Genomic DNA, 15,194 nt, shown 5'->3' with positions numbered 1-15,194 from the left:
GGATTATTTTTCTTACAATGAAAAACTTGATTTGTCGGTAAAACTCATGTTGGAATCATAATTTTCATCGACGTTCGCCTTTTCCATGAAGGTTTCACACATCTGAGACTCGTGATCTGTATCCAACATCTCATTTAACTTATGCAGTGTGTATGATTTATCCTCACTATCTTTAAGAGTATTGCATATCTTCGAATTAGATACACGAACCCTTATTGCTATGGTTTCAGTGGAACTATGAGGTTCTTGTTGAACAGCAAGACAAATGTCCGATTTGTGTTCCGCAGAAAAGTTTTCTCGATTATGGTTGTATGAATTCATTTTCACTAAACGAGAATAATTCACCCAGCCACATTTTTTTAAATGTGGCAAATAGCGTGTGTCGCCGGTGGCGCTCTTCGAAGGAGCGGGCCGATTGCGAAATTTTAAAGTTAATTCCCATTGAACATCCGCCAAGGAATTACCCCCAAAATAGAAGATGCAAATTTTGAACGCACTCTTTGAGAACAAATTCCATGAAAAATTTTAATGTATCATCGCAAACACCACAGTAGAAAAGCCATTTTAGAACGCATCTATTGAAAAACAACCCCTTTTTATGACCTGATGCGTGCTCAAATTAGGGCGTACCGCTTGCGAGTCAACGACTGTAGTCTGTCTCCCTCGCACTTATCAATCGCCCGATTGCCTCTTGCTTGCACTCACTAAAAGTCCATATGGACAGCAGTGAAAAAGGTACTGTATAATACTGAGTTTAAACAACGTGTAACATTTGGCCTATCTGAATGGAATATTGTCACATGTAAGATTTGGATTTTCATCGTTTAGGCAGCAGTTGATGCAATAAATACGACGCAAGTAATGCATTGAGAAAATGAAAATTTGCAGGCAAATCTGCTTTGCTTTCATTCCACTGGTTACAATTAATTATTTCAGAGAGATAGAGGGTTAAATTGAGCACAAATAGCTGAAAAATAAAGCAGATAATTGAAGAAATTAATTCCACGACCTCAATTTTAAATTTTTGCGATTATTTCTGGATATGTCCATGACTGCAATCAATTGGCGCAGCTTTATATTTTTGGTTCATTGTACTACCCTGAAATGGGCCAAACTCTTGATGTGATCGATACAATTTTCTGTTTTCGAAGGATGCAATAAAAGTTTGATTGTTCCGTGGTTTTGATTGTTCTTTTGATTTTGATTTGGCACCTGCTTTTGCGATATAGAGGATAACACTTCAATCACGCTTTCATGTATTTAATCTCCTCTGCCCAGATTGAAAGTCCTTCGGACATGGGGTTTTAAAAACGATTTTATCCAATGACATCTCGGTTGATCGGTCCTCAAAATTAAACCATCGTTTGACATTGATTGAGTTTCTCCACAGACCATTGAAACAACGCGATTAATTCTGTTTTGATATCAATCACCAATCGAATTGAAAGACCGTCCGTTGTGCCAACGAAAGGATATAAATTTCTGGATATTTATTGCCTTTCTTTATTGTTTATGCGTAACAACCGAATTAGGGGAGCTTTTATGTACAAATTTTAATGATCAAGAGAAGGAATTCTTCTGCTCGTAGTCGGGAATTTGAAAATTAAAATCGAAGACCGCCGCTTCGATTGTTGCAAATCAAATCAAACACACTGTATCGCATTGTTTCGTTTGAATAGACCATTAAGCCATTCCGGAATCTGGTCCGTAACTTTTTGCTCTGGAAATTCTAAGCTTTATCGGCTTTGCCGGCTAAATAGCCGTAAATTTGAGGTCCGATTTATCAGCTTGGAATCAATACCTCAAGCCTTTCTTTGGGTCAGAAGCATTCGTGCCACCGGGCCGACAATGAGACCGACAAGGTTTAAATCAATAAAAAAATTCGATACGATCTCAAGTAAACGTGCCAAAAGGCAACAAATCAGACTTATTAGGCACATGGACAGGGGAAGGTATCAACGGTAAACGAACTCACGAGCGCATACGTCACCCTACTTTATGGCCTTTATTTAGACTTACAGCCCATTCATATTTATGTGCCATAAAATTATTTATGTCAACACGTATTTCGGAAGAGACCCGAGAAATTCGGACGTTTTTATATCTAAATTTTTATTCCAGGTGCCGTTGGAGGTGATAACGATGACAGCGACGACAAAGAGAAAGAGGAGGAGGCCGAGAGGGAGCGGCTGGAGGCTATCCGCGAGGCCGAGGAAAGGCGTAAGGAGAAACATAGAAAAATGGAGGAGGAGCGCGAGAAGATGAGACAAGAAATTAGAGATAAGGTAAGTAACGGGTCATACAATTTAAAATTTTTGACCTTCCGTGCCTACATGCACAATAGAAAATTTATTTGACTGATTCACGTAACATTTAATGACGACATAAAGAGATCCTTTCGTGACTCCTTTACTTACATAGCTCCTTATTAATCACCATTAATGACAGGGTTGTAAACGAGAGTCAACGTAAATTATTTGCTGATATAGATCTACTTAAATTAAAATCCGAGGGTTGCAGACCTAAAGCATTTCTATGATATTATATTTTAAACGGTTATGGGAAGTAATTATGTGGTATGTGTGAGACCCGGTAATTGTCCCTTGTAATTTCTCTCCTCTATCTCACTAAGCAGAATATCAAAGGCCGATTATTTTTGTTGAAATCGGAATGATAAAACAAGTTATTAAGGACATGGGCATGTAGTACACTCTTGGCCTAATCTCGGCACTGCTGCAGGAGGAATTGAACCCATCAAAGCGATTATAGCGTCAATAAATTCGACACGCTATCTAATGGAAACTTTGCAAAAAATTATCCATGAGTGCATAGCAGAGAAAACACTGAGGAAACAGCACTTTAACGAAGGTCACGGAAATTCACACAAGGAGGCTGCAGGAGGAACAAATTTCTTCCCTTGGAAGACTATAGAACGCTCTTCCAAACCGAGCTCACTCTCATATAAAAATAATACAAGACACATATTCCTGAAATATATGATTTTAAATATGAATATTCGAAAGGATTATTTATCGCATGTACATAGAACTATCATCTACATACAGTAGACATGCAATAAATATGAGTTTTTCCTCCGGTCGAACATTCTTGCATGTATTATTTATGTAAATATATTATATATGTACGTTTGAAGCGAATTGTAATTTTTTTAAATCTGTTTGAGATTAATGCCTCACACACCAGTAGGGGTCGTTAGAGCGGTAGAACTGCACAATACTTTCAGTCAGAATTTACTGGAAATAACGTTTACTGTTTACTCAGGACTCGGGTGATACCCCCCGTTAATATTTCGTTTACAAATCCGTCACAATCTTGAGAACCGAGAAAGTATAAGTAGAAAAACGAAAATTAACAGTTAACTAAAATGCATGAAAAGTAAATATTTAAAAAGTGCGAAACTCTCTGAAATTCCTCTTCTTAATGGCTGGGAAGTATTTTTTTAGCATAAGGCTCATCGTCATTCCAAAAAATTGGTTTGAAGTAGGTAATTAGTGCTTGATCATTGTGACTAATTTAAATAGTATTACTACTTTTTCACAATACGTTTCATGCCTAGACTGTAAACTGACACTTTTGCTGTCTGAGCAGAAAACGAGTAATAATCCAAATATACGAAACATACAAAAATCAGTTTAAAAAGAATTTTAATTAGTGCAATCGGAAAAAAGTTTATGTGCTTTAGTAAGCAAAAACGCAAATTCGCTGCCATGGTTGGGGGCGGCCATGGCGTGTCAGCGAGCAGGTAATGCTCGCTGGGCACGCCTCTGGAAATCCTGGATCAAATCTAATTGGTCCAGTAGATGTCTGATAATTGTTTTAGTAAATTGTTAAAGTTGCATTAAAATCAGCTAAAGCGTTTTTGAGTTATTAATGAAAAAACTTAACTCAAACCAAAACACTTAACACCCTGCATCTCGCAAATAAAGCATTTTTGGATTCATTTTTACAATAACTTTTTTTCTATGTTTTGCTCAGCGGAATCTCCCCTAAGCTTTTGTCACTTCAACTCTAAAGCACCCTGTAGAATAGCCGCAACGAAGACGGTGAATAGTAATCGAAGAATCGAATTTTTCCGGAAGGAAAGAAGGTGTTTAGTTATCCGGCTGCTGCTAATTAGATCGTCTACTGTGGCTGAAGAACACTAGTAGCCCGATTTACACCTAGTATTTTATTTATAACACATGTGTGTAATGTGTATGACCCTTTAGATTTACCGCTAACCAACACTGGTAAATCCTCGGTTTACCACATTCAAGCTGCACCTATTTCGGATCTCTACAGCAACCGAACGTTTATTCAGACGCCAAAAATGCAACTCGCATGCGCAAAAACTCCAAAAGATTCCCGCCAATTTCTTCAATACAATTTAGGGTAATATGTATATCCCATAACACGGGTTCTTCACGTTAAACTACCCTCGCATACGATCCCGTTATTATTTAACCCCGGTTATATTTATTTTGTAATTAAACTCATTGCAAATATTTGCTTTGTTCCTACGAAAACAAAAGGAGTACAGTCGATCCTTTCGGTAAATTATAAAATTAATTTAAGAGCCCCATTAAGAAAAGAAGTTTATATTAAATATAATAAATTTAGGTTGTTACGTAAGCAAGTAAATAGTATATATAGTATTTGTTAGCTCTGGCCTACGTCAGAAGATTCCGAAAGAAAAAAATGAGTGGACGCCCACATCGATATTCAGCAGGCCTAAAACCAATTTGAGGCGAACAATGGATTGCGTGGCTTTGGTTTATTATTATTGAAAACATGACATTGAACAGCAATGATATTCTCCACAAAATCCATTGATAATGGCACCTGCTAGCATGTTCCTGAATTAATAAAAATATGAAAGGTACTGAGTGGGAGCTAACCAAAACAGGGCATTAAGCTATTAAACTCCAGATAAAAACTCGGTAACTAGTCCTTCTGATTTATTCACAAAAACGTACATTACCTTATATTCAAATCTCGCACGCAGCTATTCGTGTTTGCATGCAAATTTTAAAACCTTATTGACTGATCCAAACCACGGAGTTATTAGAGAGCCTATTCGTGACTAGGGCCCTTAAGCCGGGTTAATCAATGTCTTCAGGGGTTGCTGGCTGAGGCTTAAAAATAAGTTTTTCGTTTGTGTTGGGATTACGTAAGTTCAGCAGTCGAGGGCAAGTAAGGAAATGTCAAGATAGCTAATGAGATGTTTCTGATCCACGCAACCTTGGCTCTAAGTATATTTCCTCATGTATTTCCACGAAATTCCTAACTTTATTGACGGGTAGCTTTTTACGGTAAGAAGTCCCCAAGAGATTACACAGGCGACTTGCATTTAATTTTTTGTAATTATCTTGGGTTTGCACAGACCTACAGTATCGGGCAAAATTAAATTGACTTTAATAATTTTTAAAAAAGTGTCTCAAATCGAACTAAAAATTAAATATTTTTCGTACGTTAGGATGCGTATATGCCTAAATTATTGCTATTTCTGGTCCTTGCCCATATCAACAAAATATTTACTTTTTTACACAAAAATTGAATTTTCGACCGATAAGAATAGCGACAAAATTAAATTGACCATATTAGTTTTAGTATGTAGAAGCGCTTTAACAAAATTTATACATTATAATATTGCAAAATTAGTCGTGCCAAATGCAATTTAAAAAAGAAAGTTGTAGAGGCCTATGAATGGAAACAGTCACAAAAGGTAATAAGTCAGCAGTTTGGTTTATCGAAACAATTAGTTTGTTCCATAATAAAAAATAATCGTCTTCCTGGCACTGTGATAAATTTAAAACGAGGGGATAGACGACGAAAAACGTCTCAGAGATTAGATAGAAAAGTAAAAATGTTAATTAAAAAGAATCCATGGATATCTGCAGCCGATATTTGTGGCGAAATGGACGATATTGGCATTTGTTCCAGAACTGTCCGCAAGACGTCTTGTTGAATTTGGATTACCTGCTCATCGACCAGCCCGAAAACCCCTTTTGTCAAAGAAGAATAAGGAAGCTCGACTAATGTTTGCAACGCTGCATCTGCATTGGACCCCAAGGGATTGGAAAAAAGTGTTGTTTAGTGATGAAAGCAAATTCAATTTAATTCGTACTGAATGATCTCAATATGTTCATCGACCAAGTGGAAAAAGACTTGATCCTAGATTCGTTTCTAGGACAGTGAAACATGGAGGCGGAACTATAATGGTCTGGGGTGCTTTCTCTGGCTGGGGTATGGGTCCTGTTCATTGGATTAAGGGAAAAATTGATCGTTTCGTGTATTGCAATATATTGGAATCAGCAATGTTACCGCATTGCGAGTGGGAAATGCCACTATCTTTTATATTTCAGCATGATAACGATCCAAAACACACGTCCAAGATCGTTAAGGAATGATTAAAGAACAATAAAATAGATGTTCTCACGTGGCCGGCACAGTCTCCAGACTTAAATCCCATAGAGAATCTGTGGGAAATAGTTGAAAAGCAGATTCGAACCAAAAAGTTCAACAATAGCGAAGAACTTTTCCAGGAAATTGTAAAAACTTGGAAAGCAATTGATCCGCAAATCATAGTAAATTTAATGGAGTCCATGCCTAAAAGATGTCGCAGCGTTATAGACAATAATGGAAATTGGACCAAATATTAATAAAATGTGCCAATGTTATAAAATATTTAATTTTTTTTAGCAAGTCAATTTAATTTTGTCGCATTAAATTTTGGTTGTTTTCTTATTCTTTCCATTTTGGGCAAATCGTTTAAATATTTTTAAATTTTTTTACTTAGTTTTAAAAAAATGTAATTAGAGTATTTAATGATACTGTTGTTTTTTAAATTTTCAAAATAAATATTTAAAAAATGACATTAGTTGCTAGTCCATTTAATTTTGTCCGATATTGTAGATATAAAAAATATAAAAAAGAAACGTGTGTGCAGGAGCGTCAGTTTAAAATTAAAGAATTAACTCCTGATGCACTTTTTTGAACCACCCAGTAAGTTCAATGTAAATGCCTTTGGCACTTAACTGTCCTTCTAAATCGTGAAAGTTTTCGGACCATTTCCCTAAAGTAGATGGAACAGGGACACCCTGTATACTATTTGTTAATTAATTAAGTTAGTGTCAATATTAAAAATTTTTTATGCATTAAACCCTATTGTTCTTTTAGATACATTACAATAGATCGTTAGAATTGTTTGCATCAAATTTTCAGAATTTTTACTAGTTTGTAAGTTATGAATTTCTCTTTGGGCGACAGAGCTGTGCGGATATACAGGATATTTCATAATAACATATCACAAATTCAGAAAATCAATCTGTGGATGATTTCAAGCAAAAAATTTCATATGAACATGAATTCTTTCTTGTTTCCTGCCTAAAATGCTGGGTCATAAAAATAATTTTAAAACACGATCAACATTATAAAAAATATTTAGCAGACCTTTTTATCGGAGAAACGTGGAGTATTTAGAAAATTATTTTGATATAAAAAACAGAGGCGTATCACATTTTTCGTTTAAAATGTTCAGGGTCACGTCAGTGGAAGTGCCACTTGTGCAATTGAAAATATTGCTTCAAATTCAAAACATCCACCGCTTGAATTTTTGACGTGCTATTTTGAAACCTCCTGTATAATGGAATAATGAATAAATGAACGTAAAAATAATGCGAAATGGCCTATCTTAGTGGTCCGTCTTACCGCTTCAAAATTCCAATGGGAAAATTCTTTTTCTTCTCTGTTCTCGACGGTATTTCTCTTTTACACTTCAAAATCTCGAAAACGACAGGAAATATCAGCTTGATTAAGGAGCAAAGCAAAAAATAGTGCAGCTGCATCTTTAATGAAAAATCATCAACGCACAAAATGTTGATTTATCCCTGTTTTAAGTTCACTTTAGAACTTTCCATTGATATTTCGAGGGATTTTCTTAGAATAGTTTCAGATTACTTTAGTTTTACTTCGAATCCTCAGTGTTCTTCTGCTACTCTCTGTTTAAGAACTCATCAAGTCTCTTTAAAAATGCTGATTTTGCGACTAATTCGACAAATTACACACAATACGAAAACCATGGATAGGACTAATTATTCGAGGCGTTATAACCAGCGAAACTTCATGAATGCGCTGGATAAATATATCTCCTATCCCCAAAAAAGTTATTATCTTCCAAGTGCATAAATTACCATTAGTTCGCCCTGTTTGGGTAATTAGGGAAATCTTATCCCGATTCGGATTACCCGGCTCGAATAATTTTCCGATTTATCACTTTATCTTGCTCATTATGAATACCGCCTTGAATTATGGATACAATAAGGCTGCTACTGTGGAGTAATAATAAAATTGGAATAATTTAGAGCTACTTGGCAACTTAGACGTTTATAAGCGAACTTCCAGCTTCTACATTATAATTTGGGAACGAGCTTGCACTGATTGCTTTGAGCTTTGAACCAAAAATAAATAAAAAAAGTGTCTTACATGGAATAACCTAAGGACCCGCTTTCGAGAGGTTCTTAACAAAATTACAAACACTTTCCCGGAGGGTTTCCCACTAAAGCAACTTGGAGACCATAAATTTTCTTTTTCTGACATGCACAAGTTGCCAGAAGCGATGCAATAAATTCCCGTTACAGTGCTTGGAAGGGTTTTTACGAATATACATTTTTAAGTTATGGAATATTGATAAGAGGACGACGGAAATTCAGTTTCAGCTCCTGAAGTCGAAGTTTAGAAAAATTGCTTCCTGTATTCAAACGTGAAAATTCTACAGTTTTTATTGCTCGTCAATGGCAACAAAATTGCAATACACTTTAGAGTTTATATTTTGCAATTAGAGAAAATGTAGGCAGTATAAAGAACAACAAAATTGATAAGTTAAGATAGGGAAATGTTAAATGTTTGGTTAATTACCTCCAAAACGCAATAATGGTGTCGCTGAATTGCAAGTCATTAGGTTCTTTGTCCAAATGGTCGATCGATATTTCATTCTAAAGTATTATTAAACCGATTATGCTTTGGTGCAGGATTAGCCGCACTATGCATTAACTACGCTACATTTTACAACAACCTATTCCTCTATTAATTCTATAATATAATAACACCGTTTAAGTTGCGTATTTGAAATGAAAATTAGCAAATTTCGTAATAAGGTCGGACCCATATTGCCACCATATCAGCTTTATCGCCAGCCATTTCAGCAAAGAGGATTGGCGATAAAACGTGTGTTTAATGGAAGACAATCATTTCGACAGTATTAAAAAGTCGTAAAGGAAAACGCCCTTTTCCTGTTTCCTGTAGAAAAACTGCATCCATGTGCATGATTTATATGACACGGGACGGCCCTAAGAAAGGATCCACTTTTCTTGCTTTCTTTTTACTCGCACCATTTGTCTCTCTCATTTAATATGTTGCACTAGATTACGTAATTTATCCTCTCGACATACCTGCTCGAAAACTCGCTTCACATATTTAGTTGTTCGCCACATATTGAAAAATTTTTTATGCTCCATGGATCGTTTGTCAAGCAAACGTCTCCCTCCGATCGCGTTCCATAATGCCAATTTAATTGAAAAATATGAGCGATAAAGAAATGGAGGAAAGGAACTTCCAGACAACAAGGAGTTTGCCTGCTCGAAGTTTCCAACTACGAGAATAGTTTTTTCAATAAAATTGCCTCCAAACTTTGAGAATAGAGTGCGCGTGCGAAGGTAATTCGAGCTCAAAAAACTTGAAACTATAACAAAAAAAATTATTGGCCAAACTTGCCACTAGGCCAGGCAAATACAACAAAAGTAATAATAGAATATTCTCTTTTTTTTTTTTTTTCGCATTCCCCATTTCCAGTACGAAGTATGCGGTTCCCCTCCTCAGCCACCGACCCCCAGAGTCGTCCAGTCGGAGGTGTAATGGTTAATTAATCCGGCACGTTATTTCACTCTCGCGTTTCGTACATTTAAAAATGTCTGAATAGGCCCTTTTGTTAATTAACCTAAACGTTTAATTAAAAATATATTCCCTGCAGTTTTATCTTATTTATGCCGTATACCTTCCACATGCCGTATTATTACACAGGGTTTCTTCCCTACCGGTAGTGTTGGATGTTAATTAAGCGTGCATCTCTTTAATAGTGGGTCGGGTATTAAAGAGTCGAAAAATCGTAAATGCCGTGTCGTTGGCGTTTTGTTTAACACAGAGTCGTCGGTTTCACGCCCCTCTATGCTGCAAATCCATATATCAAAGTCAGATTCGTCGTCCAAAACGGCTCTGTCACGCATCGCATTTCGGGGTGTATTTTTTCTGTTATCACTGTTGTTTAACCAAAATGAAAAAAAGAGGACTAGTAATTACAACTGACCTAGTTTGGAGCTAATCACGTTTGCGCTTGACCTATCCTGCTGAGTTATAATTTATCGGCGGACAGTACATAAATTACTGCTAAACAGGCTTTGTTTCGGTAATTACAGAAATCTGACTGGCTTTGTCCGGGTATGTCTCTATGGAGTTTAATTTGTATTTTTGAAAGCTAGCCACCGGACGTATTGGTCATGGAGTGGAGTACAGAAACGTTACGTCTAAGACTATTTCCACGGGTAACTGTTTATTTGAGCCCTACTTTATTCAAAATACCCTGACTGCAGATAGTTTTCAAAATTTTTCGTAATTGAAGCTCAACCCTCGCGTGAAAAATGTTCCTTTATTAGGCAGCAAATCTACTTTCCTTCCCGCTTAATTAATAATTGGACAGATGCCCAACTCATAGCGGTAGCTAGGTAACTATATAGCAGATTGAAAATTTTCCGGAAAGATGACCTCCGCGCAGCCCATACCTAACACCACTGGATTTATACGATATTTTAAAAGGTAGAGTGTACTCTCAACCTATCAACTCCAAAGAGGAATTGATAATCAAAAAACAAGCTTGCCACTCCATGCGAGAAAATCTCCATGAGATTGTGCATGCTATGAGGTCTGTGTGTCGTCGAAGTAGGTTATATATTCGAGAAGAAAAGGGATATTTTAAACAGTTTATATGGTAGCGATATCTTCTGTCAATTCATCGTGTTTTTTCTTAAGTTATTGTTTTGGCTGGTTGTTGAAAATGTTATATGAGCTTTTCCACTCTAAACCGCTACACTCCAGACGTGTTTCCCGAATATTTCGCTTAATTGTTGAGTTGAAACTTATTAACATGCATGGAGTAAAAGCGTAATCAACAATCTGGGGGAAAGAGCTATTTAATCATTCATTTCAAATTTAAACACTTACTTTAGTTATCAGGCAGTATCAGAGCGTTGCATAAGTACTATAGCAAATTCTACGCTCTTTCACGTGGTATTGTTAAAATTTTTTATCTACATTTCTGATCGCAGTCCACATCAATTACACCCTAAAGAAAAAGTCGAAAATCTCCAGGGTGACATTTTTTAAGCGGTCCAGTCCCAGGAACTGTCCCAAATTTGTTTGTGATAGGCCAGTAACAAAACTTTCAAATTCCTCGTTCGGTTTCCAAACTTGTTTATTTTTTCATCTCTCTCACCTGGTTTCCAGTAACTGGTAAAATTGTCTGAAAAAACACCCAGTATTTACCATAATCATTTAAAAAATGTTGGAATTGAGGGTTCTCACTAGGATATCACTAAGTATTAAATTATTTTTTTTTGCGCCAGCAGTAGTTGCAGATGTTAATTGGAACGAAGAGTGGTAAAGTCATTTAAATTTTCTAATAACTATTCGAGAATCATGCTGAAAATGGAAGGTTTCTCGGGATACTTATGCAAATTGCGGGAAAACAGGGAACAGATATGAAAAAATTGGAGAGGCAAAGAAGCTTCGAAATTGAACGGGGAATTTTAATTTTTTTCTGTTTTCATTTAAATTAGTAAACACCAGTGGCGTATCAGAAAAAAGTTTAGTAAAGGTAAATGCAAATAATCGAAGAAGGAATCGGAAAAGATTGCGACTTTACGGCTCATTCCAGCTCTGCGTTTAATTAACTTAATCACCCTAAGGGGCGGTATTCCAATCTTTAAAGTCTTTTCAATTAGGCTCGGTCAATTTAATAGAAGACAGGCAAAAATGGATAATGTCAACAATTAACTGCAGAGCTGAAATTAGGCATAACCTCATAATAAGCCTTGATCTTGTCATATTCTTTCTACTAGTATTTAAATTCACCTTCATTACTATTGGCCATAGATCGACTCTGTATATTGAGCTCTCGTGTTTATCGTCGAATATTTGGTCAAGATACAATAAAGAAACACCCGACAGATGGCGCTGGTAGAATATATTACTGCAGGCGTAACCTACTTGTCGTTGACACCGTCGATTTCTGCCTTCATTTAATTGACTCGATTGACAAACCGATCTGAAGAGGTATAGTAGGATCTAAATAGGGCTTTAATGCGATTAAGTTGATTAAACGCAGAGTCGGAATGAAGTACAAAGTCGTAATATGCCTATATGTCCTCAGACCCGTACGACTGTTAGTATGAGTTTTGCGGATGACGTTTAGTTACAATATCGTTTTATTTTACGTTTTTTGTGCAACCCCTGAAATATCCTGTATGTATAGATTGGTGCTTATTTCCCCTGCCTCTAGTGTTGCCAGCCCTTCAAATCAAAACGCCTAAATAAATACAAATACACTTGACCTAAAAGGGAAAAGGTTAGTTGAGTTCCAAATTCTTAGAGAACTCTCCTCCTTGGTCTGTTTGTACAGTAAAGAGCAATTTTAGACATATTTAGGGTTGCAGGGATCGAAGAAGGTCTTATCATTCCTAAATATACGTGAAATTTTAATAAGGAATTAGTGATTTATGAAACATTTTTCTGTCAAAAATGAAGAGAATTTCGTGTAAATTAAGAAAAATAAAAGGGTCCTTTCGAAATCCATTAAATTTCCATGAAGTGCGGGACAAGTGCCTGAAAGTTACAGAAATAATTTTTTATATGTTGATATAGATTCTGAATGTTCAAATAAGGCACCAACACTATATCTACTTGCTTGCAGTTTTATTTCAGCCCTGCCATTCAGAAATGTATTAAATTCCAAACTTGGCATATACTAAATAAATTCTAAACAATATACGAGTTGACCTTTACGCTCTACGGAATATGACGGTGTGGCCTTATTGTGTCGTAACATAAATTTGGCTGAAAAGCTCTTAAATTATTCCTCATATATCTCCATATTCATGGACCAAAAGCAAACAAATGCTGGTGTTGAAAATGCTCCCGTTTAGTTGGCTCAGTATATACTCTAGAGTGGCAAAACAATTAAATTGGTCCAGTTGCCGCCCGTCTGCATCCGACAGCTCGGAAACGGTATTTTATATCAAAGTTTACCCCCGGGTTAACAAAGTTCCTTTATATTTCCTTTCAGAGGGATTATCCTACGATTTTGCATTTACAGCACAAACTGGCTTCGCTAATCGCATTTATAGAACTGCTTTATAACTGCAAAAATTTTTCGATATTACCTGAATAGCCTGCAATCGACATGAAACCCGGAATAACCGTTTAAGTACGCGAAACGTTCTTTGCTTCATTTTTGATAAACCGCTTTTGATGGAGATAAAATACTTTGGAAGGCAAATTGTAATGAGCCACAAGCATATTGCGACTTTAAACCTCATTCCAAGTCTGTATTTAATTAACTCGAACACCGCAAAGACAAGTTTCGAGCTTATTAGACATCTCCAGTTCGGTTAATCTCGCGGCAATTGCATACAGGCAGAATTCGCCAATATCAAGGGCGGGTGCGTTGGGCCTGTAGGAAAATATCCTACCAGCGCCATCTATCAATTCATTTCTTTGCGCATCTCAACCAGACTTTCAAGCGTAAGCAACAGGACTTGACGCACAGGGTCAACCTACACATCTCCAAAAGTAGTAGAGAATTATGCAGATAGTTGTAGGAGAAATCTGGGATGACCCAAGGTCGGTTTCGATCTTATTCGATCTCGTCAATTTGTTTCAAGTAAATATTAAGCTCAAGTGAGGCATAAAATCTCAATATCACTGAATATTGTCAGATTTTTCCTACGACGCCTTTATTTTGATAACTTTCGATTACAGGTCCACCGTGTGTCTTTGTTGTTTATATGCGAAGAGTTGACTGCGATGCAGCAGAAAACACCCGACAGATGGTGCTGGGAGGATATTTCGCTGCAGACCCAATAGACTTGTCGTTAATATTGCCGATTTCTGCACTAGTTTAACGCACTCGATTGATAAATCGATCTGACGAGATCTAATAGGATCGAAACCGAGCGTTAATGTGATTAAGTTAATTAAACGCAGAGCTGCAATGTCGCATGAAGTTGTAATAGGTATTAATCCTCACGGATTTTCCCTATTTGCATTAATCTTCATTGTTAGATTATGTTAAAGTCCGATTGTATTGCAATACTGATAAGTTTTCATTTAAAACCCTGACTACATCCATTTGCCTCATTTCCATAATTCGATCATTTTCTTAACTTTAGAACCTATTAAACTTTGCTGCTTAACCGAAGTGCTCCCCTAATAGCCGAGTTCAAGAAGTTGTTATATTTTAAAAAGATGTTAATTTCCGCTGCATTAGTCCCCAAATTTCCATTTTGATTAGGTCTAAGTGGTCAAAGACTCAGGAAAGTTATGTTTTCTGACATTCCAACGCAGTCGGGCAATTTATTATTTATTAAGCTTACGCCGGAGGCGAGGACCTAAAAATAGGGGGTTTAAATTAAATCACGCAACCTGCTCATAAAACTTGGGGATCGCGAATTTAATGGGACTTTTTATAACGCATATAACATTAGGTATGTTGTAAAATATAATCGTAAATAGAATAAATTTCAGATTATTCAGGAAACTATTAAATAAATCCAGGTTTGGGGTTTGCACTTGGTGAGGAGGAGGACATCGCTAGAAGATCTTAATCGGGGTCAAATTGACTCTAGTAGGGAGTCCGTTAATTTATAGCGACTCCCTAACGGAGTCAGGTTGACTCCCTTTGAGGGATTTCGACGGATTAATGGGTGAAAGGAAGAAGAAGAGAAGAAACGGGAGCTTCTGCTGTCACGTGACGTTCGAAGAAGATTACTACTGCATGCAAAAATGTATGAATACTTCGAAGTTATTCATTTAAATTAAGCTCGACATTAAGGAACTTTGTTAACCGTGCAGATATCAATTTGAAAGAA

At 36.5% G+C, this 15,194-nt stretch overlaps 1 protein-coding gene across 15 annotated transcripts in view; it reads left to right on the top strand.

Annotated features, from left to right (window-relative positions):
• Positions 1 to 15,194, top strand: part of cpx (complexin) — a 220,394-nt gene that overhangs the window by 189,067 nt on the left and 16,133 nt on the right. For all 15 annotated transcript variants that reach the window (XM_066290630.1, XM_066290703.1, XM_066290793.1 and 12 more), the window contains one exon: positions 2,122 to 2,285. In XM_066290630.1, coding sequence (XP_066146727.1) covers positions 2,122 to 2,285 — 164 coding nt within the window. The remainder of the gene's footprint in view (positions 1 to 2,121; positions 2,286 to 15,194) is intronic.

This window comes from Euwallacea fornicatus, chromosome 1 (genome assembly GCF_040115645.1).
Source record: "Euwallacea fornicatus isolate EFF26 chromosome 1, ASM4011564v1, whole genome shotgun sequence".
Taxonomy (NCBI): domain Eukaryota; kingdom Metazoa; phylum Arthropoda; class Insecta; order Coleoptera; family Curculionidae; genus Euwallacea; species Euwallacea fornicatus.
This window is presented reverse-complemented; position numbering and strand designations above follow the sequence as displayed.